The sequence below is a fragment of the Nuphar pumila genome, chromosome 1 (genome assembly GCF_984573655.1).
Source record: "Nuphar pumila chromosome 1, dmNupPumi1.hap1.1, whole genome shotgun sequence".
Lineage (NCBI taxonomy): Eukaryota > Viridiplantae > Streptophyta > Magnoliopsida > Nymphaeales > Nymphaeaceae > Nuphar > Nuphar pumila.
The window spans coordinates 176,955,947-176,972,133 of NC_143249.1; the positions used below are offsets into that span (position 1 = coordinate 176,955,947).

Here is a 16,187-nt window from a genome sequence, read left to right on the forward strand (position 1 = left end):
TATTTTCGTAAATTTCATTGATTATAGCGACTGATGTGTTTCTCTCGTTAATCCGTCGCTAACTAGCGATGGAATTATTCTCTCGCTTATCACATATTTTCTTGTAGACGTATACTAGGTTTGGGTTATGAGCCAGTTCAGGCCATCGTATGTTATAGGTATAGGTATAAATGGGCTCAGACACAAGTCGGATTTGGGCTTGGGTCAGTTCAGGTGCATATTGTAAAGAATCAATTGGGTCAGGTTTAAAAACAGGTCTGGGTCAAGCCGTTAAATGAACCGGATCGGGTTGTGTGTAAACTAGGTTTGGGTTATGAGCCAGTTCTGGCCTTCGTATGTTGTAGGTACAGGTATAAATGGGCTCAGATACAAATTGCATTTGGGGTTGGGTCAGTTCAGGTGCATATTGTAAAGAACCAATTGGGTCAGATTTAAAAACAGGTCCGGGTCTTGAATTTTCGACCCAAAGAACTGATTCACTTTTTAAACGAGTCCAAGTTTTGGACCTGATATGACCCATGAGTCTATTAACATCGGATTGGTTAGGCCTAGTCAGTGTTTTCAGGTTTAGCAGACCCAATCAATGTGATGCAGATGGCTAAGTCATAGAGCAAAAAAGAGAGAGAGAAAGAGAGAGATCAAACCACTATCCATATGTGAAGAGCGATAGCGTAGGTGCTTGAACATTAGGTGTTTGCTATACGTACTTGATGGGTTTTTTTCAGTTTTGAACCCATAAATGTGTTGGGCATGGTCGATTTACAAGCAATCCATACCTGGTTTATGTACTTTCGATGAAGAAAATGATATTTGGAGACTCAAAATTTTATAAAGATTTTTACAATGTTGATTTTCAAATCTTATAAAAACCCACCCATGTGTAGGAATCCAATATTTCAAGAGTTGATTCCTATAAAATCAAGTAAAATTTAAAAATAAAATAAAAAAAACTTGAAAAACTTGAAAAAACTTAAGCACCTAATGTTCAAGCACGTACGTACGTACTCTCTCTCTCTCTCTCTCTCTCTCTCTCTCTCTCTCTCTCTCTCTCTATATATATATATATATATATATATATATATAGCTGCGAAATTGATATGTGCTAAATGATATGTGTTAAATGGGTTTTTCTGCCCTTTTTTCGCAGTTCGGACCCCATAAATGTATTAGGCATGGTCGATTAATGAGGAATCCACACCTGGATCATATGTTTTCAATGAAAAAATTGATATTTGGACCCTAAAAATTTTACAAAGATTTTAGACCACTGTTTTTTTAACCTTATAAAAACCCAGAGAGAGAGAGCAATCTTGACCCCCATCCTTGCCTGACCTGTACCTGATGGGTTTTGTTTCAAAATTTTGACCTTACGGATGTGTTCTGCATGATCAATTCACTAGAAATTGACTCTTGGATCGTGCATTTAGGATGAAAAAAATGATTTTTAGAGCCTAAAATGTTTTAAAAATTTGTACACCGTTGATTTTGATATATAGGAAAATGGGAAGATACCCGACCTGTACCATATGGGGGTTTTTCAAAAAAATTGATGTTTTTTTGAAGTTCTAACCTTACAGATGTGTTTTGCATGCTTGTTTTCATAGGAATCGGGTCTGGATCATTTGATTCATACGCGTGGATAGGTTTTCATAAGGTTCCAAAATTGATGGTCTACAATTTGTTAAGAATTTTGAGGCTCCAAAAACCATTTTTTCATAAAAAATGCATGATCCAAGAGTAGATTCCTATGAAAACAAGCACATAGAATACATCGGTTAGGTTGGATTTTTGAAGAAAAAAAAGTCCATCGGTCAGGTATATTACCATTGCTCATATATATATATATATAGGAAATGGGTCCCTACGGAACCTATTTGGTGGTAAACCGCATGCTAAATGGGTTTTTTTGCGCTTTTTTGCTGCTTTTTATGCAGTTCCAGCCCCATAAATGTGTTGGGCATGGTCGATTTACTAAGATTCCACACCTAGATCGTGTGTTTTTGATGAAAAAATGATGTTTTGAGTCTTGAAATTTTAAAAATATTTTGGACCATTGATATTTTGAACTTTATAAAAACCCACCCATGTGTTGGATTCAAAGGCTTCTAGAGCTGATCCCTTTAAAATCAGGGACATAGATCACATTTGTACAGTCAGAATTTAAAAATAAAATGAAAAAAAAACCCGCAAAACCCATTTAGCATGTAGTTTAGCACCACAAGGGTTTAGCATGGGACTCATTACTCTTTCTATATATATATATATATATATATATATATATATATATATATATATATATATATATATATATATATATATATAAGAGAAACTAGAATATGTAAACTAGTATGAACCAAGATTTTCATAGTTTTTTGTAAATCTAGGCCTGTAGATGCATTCGGCGTGGGCCATTGGATTGCAATAGACTGTTGGACTATGGTCAGATCAAGAAATGTGATTTTGTATGCTTGAATATTTACCAAAATTTTGAGCCATTGATTTTCATGTCTTAAAAGATCCTTCGATTATCTAAAAGTCTGTTTTTATACGGTCAAATTTTAGGAAAAAAAAACATGAAAATCACTATGCATACCAGTTTACATATTTTGCTGGTTTACACATTCGAGTTATGCCCCGACCCGTCGTATACATATAAAGAGAGATGTGTAGCTTTTGGACCATTTATGTCCGTACCCGTCGTAGACCCTTTTAAAAAATGTATTTGCATTTGTTTCATTGCTTAATCTATGGTAACGTTGGAGCCACCACAGCATATTAACTGAGCTTGGTGAATGAAAATTTAAGGTGAGGGAAATAACCGGATCAGATGCAACAAATTGCACACTTGTAATGTGCTACTGCACCTAATCACCCTCCATCATTGCTTGGGCCCCACAACTGACAGACTGTATTTCAAAGATGAGGGTGATCAGGTGCAACAGCACAATAAAGGTGTGCAAACACATTGCACCTTATCCTCCCTCCATGATAACTGGGGCCTTCAGACTTTATACACCCTAGCACTCACCCTAAATTGATCAACTTTATAGGTGGTAGCATAGTTTCCAGGGCTTAATATTGAAGCTGATCAAGTCAACATGAACCAAGGTCTCATTTTCCACATATCTTTTGTTGAGCAGATCAGGTGATCTGCCAAATCACTTTGAGGAAATTGATTTGGCATATGCACAAAGACCATGAGGTCCTTGTGAGATGAATCAATGAACGGTGAAGATGTTAAATCACTTTCTTAAAGTGATTTGACAGATCACCTGACCTGCACTCTATTTCCCAATCTAATAGAGATAGAAATGAATCATTCAAACGGTAAGGTCGCCACTGAATTTCAAATTCTAAGGCAACCGGAAGGGAGGGAATGGCCAAAGAGGGTGAGTTGTGATCCTTGAGGAGAAAGCAAAGCTTGGCACCCACCATCCCCCACTTTTCTGCCGTGTCATTCAAGCAAAACCCCATGCTCAACGAGCCCCACCTTTTTCCCTCCCCTCTCTTGTGCTCATCTCACAATTTAGTTTATATAACTACCCTCGCAATCCATGTAGGGGGCTTGTTTTTTAATGTTTTTCTGAAACTTAACAAGAGTTCCCACCTTCTATTTCCAGAAATTATTGCAAACACTAGGGATGGTTTCAATCCCCATTGCAGAGAAATTGAGGAATTCAACCGTGAATGAATCCTCAAGTGGGTATCTGCTGCAAGAATTGAAGGTTGGTCATTTATCTGATGACAATATATATATATATATATATATATATGTAATGATTAATGTTGATTTTTAGCATGTTTTGCATTTGGAATTCTTGGATGTTGGGTTTTTTATGTGATTCTGTTATTTATTACCATTTCATGGAATAGTTGATATGGGACGAAGTTGGGCAAGACCAGATAGAGAGAGGAAAGGTTCTGCTTGAGTTAGAACAAGAATGTCTAGAAATCTACAGGAGGAAAGTCGACAGTGCAAACATTTCCAGAGCCCGTTTGCATCAACAGCTGACGGAGTCAGAAGCAGAATACACCAACCTTCTTGTATCCTTGGGAGAAACACCATTTGCTAGCCAAGTGAGCTGATTTTTATCAGTTCTTTATTTTTAAACATTTAACACATTTTCTTTCAATGCATCGCATTCATAATTCAGATTGAATCCTGTTTTACTATGAGGATTCCTGTGATTGACTTCCAAGTTTTAATCTGGCAGCCTGACAAGCTGGTGGGAACACTAAAGCAACAGCTGGACGCTATCATGCCCGCCCTGCGCAAAAAGCAGAAGAGAAAGGATGACAGAATCAAGCAATTTCGAGATGTTCGAGATCAAATTCGGAGGATTTCTGCAGAAATATCTGGAAATGCAGTGGCAGGCTCTTTAGAGGAATGCATGGATATTAATCAAAATGATCTCTCACTGAAGAGGCTTGAAGAGTACAAAAATGAACTAGAACTGCTCCTCAAGGAAAAGGTAAACCACCATCTTCAGTCATTGTTCTTTCCCACAAAAATGTGAGACACTGATATGAAACTGTGCCTCTTTCTTGGTAGAATGATAGGATCAAGAAAGTCGACAACTATTTGAGGTCTGTAAACAGTCTCTGTGCTACTCTAGGGATGGATTCTTTCAAGATCATCACAGAAGTTCATACAAGCTTGGATGGTTCTTCTGAACCGCAGTCAAAGAACATAACTGATGATACTTTGGCCAAACTGAATCACACGGTGGAGTGGCTGAAAGAAGAGAAGCAGAAGAGACTTGAGAAGGTGACGTGCTTTTATGTTGTCTGATTGGAGTTCTTGGATCATGAAGCTTACTTTGATCTAGATCCACTTATGGTATTTCCAGACTGCAGATGGATCCAAATTGATGCTCACCATTTTAAAAGCAAAATTGATGGCAATTAAATTAAGTTGGAATAATGGCAATAGTCATGCATCATCTGTTGCGCCCTACTAATCCATTAAAAAAAAAGATAGTTGCAGGTGTTTTTTGCTTAATTAGAGCCTGTAGATGTGTCTATCATAGTTTACTGAGTAAAAAAACATGTATTAGATGCATTTTGCATGTTCAGATGTGTTTTTTAGAAAGACAAAAAAAATAATGGCTCATGTTACTATATATATACATAATTTATTTATTTATATGAGTCACTAGAATATGAGAACTACCTTGTGAACTGGGTATTTTCAACACTTTTTTTGCAAATCCACCCATGTAGATGTGTTTGGCATGGTGAATTTGCTATGAATCAATTGTTGGATCGTGTGTTTTTGATAAAAAAAATATGATTTTTTTTTACCAACAGGAGCAGTTAGTGTGTTGGGACGTTGCAAGTCCTAATCCCAATGGTATGGTTGTATAACTGGTAGGGGTCTGCTGTTTATATTTGTTGGATCGTGTGTTTTTGGCATGGTAGTTGTCCAATTACAAAGCATGTATACCATGTCCAATTATGATTTTTTGGATGCTTGAATATTTATGAAGATTATGAGCCATTGATTTAAAGCCTTAAAAAAACTTGTTTATGCATCATAATTGGACGATTCAATGTTGAAAAAAATTATGATTTTTTTGGATGCTTGAATATTTATGAAGATTACGAGCCATTGATTTAAAGCCTTAAAAAAACTTGTTTATACACCATGATTGGACGATTCAAGAGCTGACCCTTGTAAAACCAAGCATGTAGATCACAACATACGGTTAGAGTTAGGAGGAAAAGAACAAAAAATCCCTGAAAACCATGGTTCACATGGTAGTTTTCAAATTCTAGTGTGTGTATATATATAGAGAGAGAGAGAGAGGGAGAGAGAGATTACTAGGTCCTAAACAGTTTCATGTCCTAAACATGCTTAACGCTTCTGAAAACATAGTTGCAGGTGTGTTTTTTCTAAATCTAAATTTGTAAATGCATTTTAGCATTGCTTATATACTAACAGCAACTGAATCAATTTAGCAAGAATATTAATTTTTATATCATCAAGTTTTAGTAAAATATGAGCCATTGATTTTTTTTATCATGCTACAAATACATTTAAACATGAAAAATGCCTAATCTAATATATGTTTTCTGCTAAAATGCATCTGCAAGTTTAGACTAAGCAAGCACCCAAAACTTTGTTCTTTGAAGGCGGTTTAGAATATAAGACTGTTTAAGACCTACTTAATCCTCTCTCTCTCTCTCTCTCTCTCTCTCTCTCTCTCTCTCTCTCTCTCTCTCTATATATATATATATATATATATATATATATATATATATATATATATAGTTTAACTCTATTTGTTTGCCTTCTTTCTACAGCTTCAAAAGCTAGGAAAAACATTGAAGAGTTTGTGGAATCTCATGGACGCTTCATTTGAAGACCAGCGTTTATTTGCTCATGTGACTCGAATCCTGCCGTTATCATCTGATGTGTCAAATCCAGGAAGCCTGGCCCTCGAAGTAATCGGCAAGGTCTAAAAGAACATCAAGAATAACAGTTTCAGCAGAGTTGCTTTTAACCAATTGTTTATGCAATTACACAAATTATTTGGACGTTTTAATTACTAACCCTTTAAATTCTACTCAGGTTGAGGCAGAGGTCGAGAGACTCGATCAACTCAAAGCCACCAAGATGAAAGATCTATTCCAAAAGAAATGCATGGAGCTTGAGGAAATATGCAAGAAGAGCCACATGGGTGTTACCACATTATCAGAGATGGATTACTTGGTCGATCTTATAAACTCTGGTATGTTATACATTTGGGTAGCGTTTGCAATGCCTTATGATTCTTGGATCATGTGATTATAAATCACAATCACCATATTTTCTCAAGGTTAGTAGAACATGAAAAAGTAAAAGTTGTTATTGTTTTTGCCTGTTTCTGAGTTGAATCTTGTGAAAGCAAATCACAAGGTTGACCTTGTGATTCACAATCACAGCTTCTAATTTCTCATTTCTCACCTGTGACCAAAACAAGCATGCCCAATTCATAGGTTTTGGGAATCACACAAAATGAAACTGTCAAAGGCAAATTTGGAGTTTATGAACTGTCACATTCGCAAATTGCCAGACTAGACATACCGAAGCTCATTAACTTGGTAATATGTCATGTGAACATTAGAACATCTAAATTAGTGCTTAAAGTTGAATGTCCACCTAATGCATTTGAGAATAAGCATGTGGACTACACCAGTTCAACGCCAAGGTCAATCTGACATTCATGGGTTAGTCATCACAGAGTTTACCATGAAGAGAAAATCCATGGTTTTTGCAACCCCAGCATCCCCAGAAAATATTTACTCTGATAGGTCTTTAGGGTCAACCAAAGATTTTTCCATACACAACAAAGACCACCTTCCAATCATTGGACAATAGTGTATGCTAAAACGGATGAGAGTGTACCCTGATATATGCAGTGGGGACATAAGATTCCATGCAATGGCAGCATGGGATTTTCTGGGGAAGGGAAAATCTCACAATAAACTTATTTCTGGGAAAATCCAAAAATGTCAGCATACAACAGAAAATTATCATTTTCTTAATATATCATGACTAAAATCACAATATATTCAATCACTGATATTCGTAACTATGATGCCATGTGAGGGCAAAGTCATGTCGAGATTCGTCAATTTATAGACTGCTGGACGCAACAGTAAAGATGGAAAATGAAACTCTCCACCCAATAACCCCCCATAGTGGGATGCATACTCGCATAACATTTTTGCACCATTCATGATGGTCACACAGCATTGCTTTAGAAAATGTACTGACTTCATACCCCCAAAAAGGGGAGATCGACTATGCTGATCTTCTGTCAAGCATGGACGAGCAGATTTCCAAAGCAAAAGAAGAAGCTTACAGCAGAAAGGACATAATGGAGAAGGTTGAGAGATGGACGGTTGCCTGTGAAGAAGAACGGTGGCTGGAAGAATATAACAAGGTCAGGATTGCATTCTAAATTAAACACCATGAACATCATACATTCTGTTGTGAAGATTCAATCTCATAAAACCTTATTGGCTTTACAGGATGAAAACAGGTATACAGTGAGTAGAGGTGCTCACAAGTGCCTGCAACGAGCCGAGCGTGCCAGGATTATGGTTAACAAAATTCCTGGTATTTGAAAGCTAAAGAAAACTTTGAATATAAATTCTAAAATATAAAATGAGTGATCACGTGTTCATTTTTCCTGCAGCATTGGTGGAACTGTTGATTGTCAAGACTAGAAAGTGGGAAGCTGAAAGGAACAAAGTCTTCTTTTATGAAGATGTGAGCATTCTACAGATAGCAGTCTCTACTCTCAAAATTCTGAAAAGTAACTGAGGCTGTGAGAATCTACAGTGAAGAATGAAGCAAAAGTTGCTAACTCTCATAGGTCAAGCAAGTACAAGCCGATGTTGAGCTCGGTTCAAGGCATCCAGTCAACTGAATTGTTATCCCCAGTTGCTAGACCTTAGGTTTAGGTCAAGTTAATCTGAAATCAGTTCAAACAACTGATCATTGGTGTGCATGCACGTGTGTGTATGCGTGCAAGAGACATAACTACCTACTTTGTTTTCATCTATCACTTCCAATAAGAATTCCCTCCCACTATTTCTGTAGGTACCACTCTTGGCACTGTTCGATGAATACAACTTACTGAGGCATGAAAAAGAAGAAGAGAAACAAAGGGAAAGGGTAAGTAACATTTCTGTTTTCAGACGAGAAGCCTAGTGATGTTTCTCGAGGCTTCATTTCACTACAAAGCTCAATCTCCACCATCAATTAGAGAAATGGTTGTTAGTCCTGCTTCAGTCTCCCTATGCCCATTAATTGAACGGCTGACAGAGATGGGTTTTGGACCAAATTTTTCTAAACCATGAACAGATATTTAATATTTGTCTTGTTTACAGGAGAGAAAGAAGGTTCAGAGTCAAGTAATTGCCAATCAGGAGAATCTGTTCTCATCACACCCAAGCTCAAGCAGCAGACGACTTTGGACGAGATATTATAACACAAGTTTTGGTAGCACAATGTCAGTGCACAGAGGACTTTCCATAGGAACGAATACAGCAGCACAAGACCTGTCCTTCATCAAAGAAGGAAGCAAGCTGCAAAGACAAAAGATTCAGGTGCAATCAAGCTACATTTCTGACCTTGCAGACGACTATGCCTCCCAAGCTTCTGCATAATTTTTGGGTCCAACATCTCCTTAAGATAATGCACCTGACTGTACAACTTCAAGATTCTAAAAATACATGCATATACAAAATTAAGAGTTTAAAAGAAAAAAATTAGTGTGTTGATTGGAAACATCTGTTTTGCTAATATGTAATAAATCTTCATTGATAAATGACATTTCTGTCCATGGATCTTTTGCCAGCTATGCACAAGATATACAGTCATGACAATCAATATGAACCATCAACTCTTCTCCTTTCCCTCTTGTGAGGAACTCATGCACTTACTACAGCAACTGCCAATATTCACAAGATAACTAAGAAAAATTCCCCACCTTGCCTGCCAATGGGTGTGTCAACTTGCATGCTGCTTCTTGTGTTGTGGTATACAACCTGCAAAATGCAACTAGAGGACAGTACGAAAAAGGTGAGGACCACCTGTACAATCATTCTTTATTCTAGAACCTGGATCTTACATACTTTGCAAATGAAAATATTTACATATGCACTAAAATACCAGGAAATAGGAACTACACCACCTTCAGTTAAACATACAGTATCCTTTTATTTCCTTTACTATGTATGGTGTGTCACATTACTTGGAAATGGGTTATTGTGTGTCAGTTCCAAGGTTTTAAAAAAACCTTCCACTAAATTCTTCCACGCTATTGAAACTTTTGAGTTTGCATGTGTAATGAGTGAGAGTTTATACCTCTAGCTATGTAACATAGACACTTCAAATCAAAACTGTACCTTTCGGTGCTTGTGTATGCATATATTACACATTTTTACAAACAAACAAATATACATACATATCATGCTTCATATTTTTTAATATTTTTCCTCATTTCAGTGAAGCTCTCACCCTATGTGTGTGTGGACATACGATGGATTAACAGAAAGTTATGTGCTAAGCGAGTGCCTTTACATATACAGGGATGTTTCTCCAAGACTGTAAGAACAGCACTTCCATATATATGAGGTTAAATGTTGGACAACTAAGAACAGATAAGAAGAGAGAGTGCACGCAATTGAACATAAGTATAATACCATAGATATGTTAAAAAAACAAAAAATGCTCATAGTAGTAGTGACTGACTACCTATTAAGTACCATAAAAAAAGAAACAAATTTGAAGTGCTCATAAAGATAGTTCAAGGCTGCAAGCATGTTTCACAAAGATTAACCACAGCCCTTGCAGTATCATCCCATTCATCAAACTTTTAACACAATAGGATACCTAAACTCATGAGCGAAAATATTTCAGGAAAGAAAAAAATATTTTGGTAGGAGATTTATTAGGTAAAGCCTAAGTCCCTGAAATGTAAGGCTAAAAATGCCCGTCTCCATTAGTTTTTTTCTTCCTCCTTGAAAATAGGAAGCAAGTTAACCCCTCTCCTCCTTAAAACAGAAAACTACTTTTTCTCACATTCTCCTTTATTCTCAAACCATCAAAATATCACATTATAATAAATAAATAATTGCAATGTCTTCATGGCAGTAGCAACAAAATAGTAACATCCAAATGTACCCACAATTACAGGCATAATATATAGCAGAATGCTGTGAAACAGTATTAGACAAAAGTTTGTCCTCGCATTGAAGGAACAATTGAATCAAATACTTCATCAACAACATATGCAACATAAATGAACTAAACCCTAACATTCATGCAACAGAAGCCCAAAATTGAAATCATACGATTTAAATTCAGAAAAACAAATTATTATAAATCGAAGCAAGGAAACACTGAGAATAGCATAAAATCAAGAAAGCAAAGAAGACGGTATCACTATGGAAATGGGTTATCAGTAGTAATTATGGACAAACAACAGCAAAGAGGAGCAATTTGCGCCCTAGATGGAACCAAGAGGGCCACGAGAATCACCTTGGACCGTCGGATGAGCTTGTGGACGGAGGAGATACGCCGCCGGTAGAGAGACTCCCCGGATTCCGTCGGGAAACCGACTCCCGTGTGCTTAGATCCACGCCACCCGTCTAGTCCATCGTGACGTTCCACGGGCGAACGTCGGTCTCCCGAGCCTTCTCCTGCACCGCCGCAGGATCAGCATACGGAGGAAGCTCTCCGGAGAGCTCCGACGCCATCTCCCAACGCCCCCGTCCACGGCAAGACGATCAGACAAACACGTGCGCGCGCGCCAGAGAGAGAGGCGACCTCGGCCTTGGGCCTTTATATTGGGGTGCAAATGGATCGGGTTTGGTTGGACATCTTATCCGGGTCAGATTCACACTTTCTTAATCAGTACTAGGATGTCAATGGGTCAGATTTTATCCGATATCCGGTCGAATTCCATTCCATTTAGTTGCATTATAATTAGATTCAGATATTATTTGATTTTTTAGATGCAGATATTATTTGATTTTTGTTGCCGAATTCGATAAATATCCCGAATTTGATGGATATTTGGATCCGTTTACACATAAAAAAGCGGATCTGATACGAGCTTTTTACCATCTGAATTCAAATCCATTTAGCTAACATCTGATTAGTCGAATATGGTATTACATCCCTTTTAATAATCAGAAAATACTTTCAGGCTCGAATTAAATTATTATTAATACTTCATGTCAATATGCCCAGAATTAGATAAAAATCAGATCCTTTCGAACTTTTTACATGTAAATTTGTATCAGTTTATTGCTATGAGTATTTTAGATCTAGATTTAGCCCGGCTTCATCGTATCTTATTTGGATCTATTAGGTATAATTCACATTCAGATTTGATCAAGAGCATGATTAGGTCTGTATCTAATCCATATCAGATCCATTTGCAGCCCTTGGGGTAGATTTGTGCTCGCTCATAGATGGATCTGGTCTAGATCCATTTACAGGCTGCCAAATATCGCGAAGTAGCGTTTGGATCCTATTTGTGCACACCGTGGCTGGATTCGATTTGTACTGTATCCAGTTACCAGGATCCATGGGTCCTTTGGATACTAAGTGCAACCCCTAGCAAGATCTCGATTTGAATCTCGTGCTTTGTGTTAAGTGCTTATTGGGTGAGCATGGACTAAGAGTATTCTTACTTGGATTTGGATTGGACATTGAATTATATATCGGTCTTGGGCTTGAGAAAAGGAAAGTGTGTGCATGTGTAGGGATGGCAGGGGACCTGAAAAAAACGGGGATTCGCCCAAACCTGCTTTGTTTGTATGGGAGATGAAGGACATAAAACAGAGATTGAACCGGGGATGCGAAAAAACAAAACCCATACGGGGATGAAGGTGAGAATGGACTTACTCTTGCCCCCGCCCTGCCCCATCCCCATCTCCATCATCATCTCCGATACCCGATAATGAAAATATATTCTTATATATTATAAAATCTTTATATATATATATATATATATATTCTTAACCCTAAAACCTTTCTCTCATTTTTTTCTTAATCCTCTTAAAATAAGAATAAAGTTATTTTGAGATGGAGACGGGTACAGAAATGGGGATGGGGACTAAGACAAGGATGGAGATGGGGATAGGGCATTTTGAGACGGGGATGGAGGACAAAATTTTGAGATGGGTGGAGATGTAGACCTTGTCCCCCGCCCCTGGTCCACTGCCATCCCTATGTACAGTGGCGTAGCTAGGATTCATGTGAGGGGGGGGGGGAGCAAACAGGGGTGTAGCAAAAAAAAAGTTTGTGTGATAGTTGGGGGTTCGGGGGCAGCGCCCCTGAATTTTTTTTTTTGAGATAAAATAAAAAATGGCTACAATTATTAATAAAAATCTATTTCATATGGAGGAATCAAACTATTTGCTGATGTCAGGGTTGGGCTACAAAAATCGATAAAAATCTATTTCATATGGAATCAGGGCTGGGCTAGGACTGGGCTTTAAAAAAAAAAATTAACTGTTTCGGGAGGCAGCCCAGTCCTGCCCCCACCCCCCACCCCCAGCTACGCCTTTGCCTATGCATGTACTGTCCATAAACCAGCAGGTTTTTTTTCAGAAGTGCACAAAAACACATTTTTCATGGGCATTCCCACGTAAGAAGGGTCCAAAAAGGGATGTAAACGGGTCGGGCTCAGGTCAGATATAGGCATTTCCTAGTCTTGACATAATCGGGTCTGATTTAATCAGAATCAGATTCAAGCAGGGTTGGATGAAATCAGATAAAACTGAATCCGGATCCGACTAGCTTACACCCCGATATTTACACTTAATCATACTCAGGTTCGAGTTCAAATGCAAAACTCAATACTGAAACCAAATCTGACTATTACCCAGTTGGGGTCGCCGACACTCAAGCTCTTATAGAACCCACCAGTTAATGGTAATAGAAGTCGAACCTGAAACAAAGGGGGTCATCACCTTCTCTCCAAGCCCGCTGCCACTAGGCCGACCGCGGCGGGTGTAATGCTGATCTATACCTTTAATGGGTTTGATTACAAGGGAAATTGAACTCATGATGTCTAGCGCCTCCAAACATATCTAGGATTTTACATTCAAAGATAGAATTTTACATTGACCTTGCATGATGATACTTCACAAGTAGAATTACAAGCCTTTTATTTTTAAAGAGAGAATTACAAGCCAATATTACAAGCAGTTGTCCTATGACTCCTATGAAGGAGATGTACTGGAGTTTTTGTTTGGAGCAGTGCAAAAACCCTCTTGTTAGTCAAGCCTGGAGTACTTGGATACTCCCAAACATGACAATTCTGCATCAACCTTGCCGGATTCGGTCAAAATGGAACCAGATTCCGGCGAACTGCGCTACATGCTAGCGGCTTCTTCATCTCGAGCGACATGCGCAACTGTTCAGAAAGATTCACCGGCCGCCGTGGATCTGCATAAGGAGATGGAAGCCAGCTGAACTGGTGCAGCAGCCTAGCAAGCCATAGATGAACGGTAGCCAAGCCCAAGACCTTACCGGGGCACCCCCTCCGCCCTGACCCAAATGGTGCTAGCCTGAGGTCCGAACCCATGATGCTAATGTCCTCCTCCAGGAACCGGTCCGGCCTGAACAAGCCCGGGTCCTTCCAGATGGACCCGTCGTGGGTGATGGCCCACATGTTGACCATGGCCGTAGTGCCAGCAGGGATGAACCACTTGCCTATGTGGACGTCGTGCACGGCGAGGCGGGCCCACGAGAGAAGTGGACCCGGTGGGTGCAGGCGGAGTACTTCCTTGACAGTGGCATGGAGGAAGGTGAGCTGAGGGAGGTCCGAGTCTTCGACTCTCCGGGTCGAGCCTACGTGCGCATCGATCTCTCGTTGGACACGAGCCTGAATGTCCGGGTGGAGCACCATCCTCGCCATGATCCATTCCATGAGGATGGCCACTGTATCAGTACCTCGAAATATCATCTCCTAAAAAAAATAAAAACATTTAAAAAGAGAGAAAAAATCAGAATGACCCACTGAATATGAAGATTGGTGCTTGAGTTGCAGCCATACAACTACAGTTGATTCATTGTGCTTGACTGATCAAACTGACTTGACTAGGCAAAATCTAGCTTGACTGGTCAAGATTGACCCAACTACGCTAAGTCAAACCAAACCTACCTGAGACTGACTACTTTGAACTCAGCCAAATGCAGAGTAAGATAGGGACACGTCAGTCAATTTAAAAGATGATTATGGGTGTCCTCGACCATCTGCAATTATCCAAATGGCCGGAACGGGTCAATCACGTACCCAAAGAACCGCCACCATATCCGAGTCTGAAATCCGGTCCTCTTCTGGCAGAGCGAGCAACATGCTCAAAAAACAACCACCACCACCACCATCCTTCTTGCATTCAGCCACCATCCTACCAAGGAACTCAAAAACCCGAATCCACAACTTGTCGGATCTCTTACCTATGGATTGAAGATCCAAGATCCGAACAGGAAAATAGTCCCCCCAGTTGAACTTCCCCAGCAGCTCATACCCTTCCCTTACCATTCCCACCAACTCCCCTCTCTCTTCCTCCACCCACATCCCAAACACGGTCATCCAAACGCTCTTCAGGGAGGCCTCCTGTAGGGCCCACCTCAGCCCCACCACCCCATCCCTCTCCATTACCTTGCACACCCCCTCCATCACCTCACCGATACACCCTTGCCGATACGTCTCTGATCCGGCGATACGTTTCGGGCAGAAGAAGTTGGCGGCAGCGATGCGGCGGAGGTGGTGCCAGTGCTCGCCTGAGGGGGCGAACCCCACGGCACGGTGGAACATGAGACGCCGGGCCGAGTCCTTGATGGGCCGGTCCGTGAATGCGGAACCGGTTAGGATCTCCCGAGCCGTATCGGGGTGGCTGGTGATGACGAGTCGGGTGAGGCCAATGGAGAAGGCCATGAGACGGGTGGCGTCAAGGGCGGCTGAAACCTTGGCGAGGGCTTGGTGGGAGAGCGGGCTTGCGAGGAGCGAGGGGCTGCCAAGGAATGGGAGGCCGGCCGGGCCATGGATCGGTGGCGAGCCATGTCGGGGTACCGAGCGCCAAGCAAGACCGCCGGCCCACGGCCAGAAGTTGAGGAGGAAGAGGAGGAGGGAGGAGAGGAAGAGGAGGAACTGCCACTGCTCGAAGAATGAAAAAAGGAGGGTCGTCATGGTGGTGGTGGTGGTAGCGTCAAAGAATGGAGTGAAGAGTTGCTGATTCGTAATTCATATATAGCATGAGCAACCGGGGGCACGATCGTGATTTTCGGACTTTCTAGTGGTAGTTTCGGGTGCATGGCCTCACTTTTTGCCAAATATACGTCACAAACATGAGCGATACTTTGAAAATATCGACATTTTGTCGGGCAGATATTTTATTGTGCAATATTCTCAAAGGCCAAAACCTTCTCAAGAAGCGACACATTTTTTAAATATTATGTTTTCAATTATCCCTATATTACATGAAAAAGACAACTCTTTTATTTGTATACCGTTTATCATGAAGATGAACAGCAATTGTAAAAAGTTTGGACTATCAACCAAGTTGTCAGGACCATTGTCACAAATATCGGCCATTTTTGGAATTTTGTCATGATATTTTCAAAAACTGATATAATCCAAAAAAATGTGATATTTTCAGAATATGGCTTA

At 39.8% G+C, this 16,187-nt stretch overlaps 1 protein-coding gene, 1 long non-coding RNA gene and 1 pseudogene across 2 annotated transcripts; 1 reads left to right on the forward strand and 2 right to left on the reverse strand.

Moving 5' to 3' along the window:
• Window positions 1–3,641: 3,641 nt before the first annotated feature.
• Window positions 3,642–9,338, forward strand: LOC149851390 (65-kDa microtubule-associated protein 8-like). The gene is made up of 11 exons (XM_090014907.1): window positions 3,642–3,725; window positions 3,874–4,077; window positions 4,215–4,472; window positions 4,553–4,768; window positions 6,307–6,459; window positions 6,575–6,734; window positions 7,780–7,931; window positions 8,020–8,107; window positions 8,187–8,260; window positions 8,594–8,668; window positions 8,884–9,338. The coding sequence occupies exons 1-11, from the start codon at window positions 3,642–3,644 to the stop codon at window positions 9,160–9,162; spliced, it is 1,743 nt and encodes a 580-aa protein (XP_089871033.1). The 3' UTR covers window positions 9,163–9,338.
• LOC149851391 (uncharacterized) lies at window positions 9,290–11,278 on the reverse strand. The gene is made up of 2 exons (XR_016433397.1): window positions 11,039–11,278; window positions 9,290–9,556 (listed from the first exon to the last, which is right to left on the reverse strand). It is a non-coding gene; the product is annotated as an uncharacterized LOC149851391 (long non-coding RNA).
• A 2,578-nt stretch (window positions 11,279–13,856) lies between these two features.
• LOC149851392 (cytochrome P450 78A5 pseudogene) lies at window positions 13,857–15,707 on the reverse strand (annotated as a pseudogene).
• Window positions 15,708–16,187: the final 480 nt, after the last annotated feature.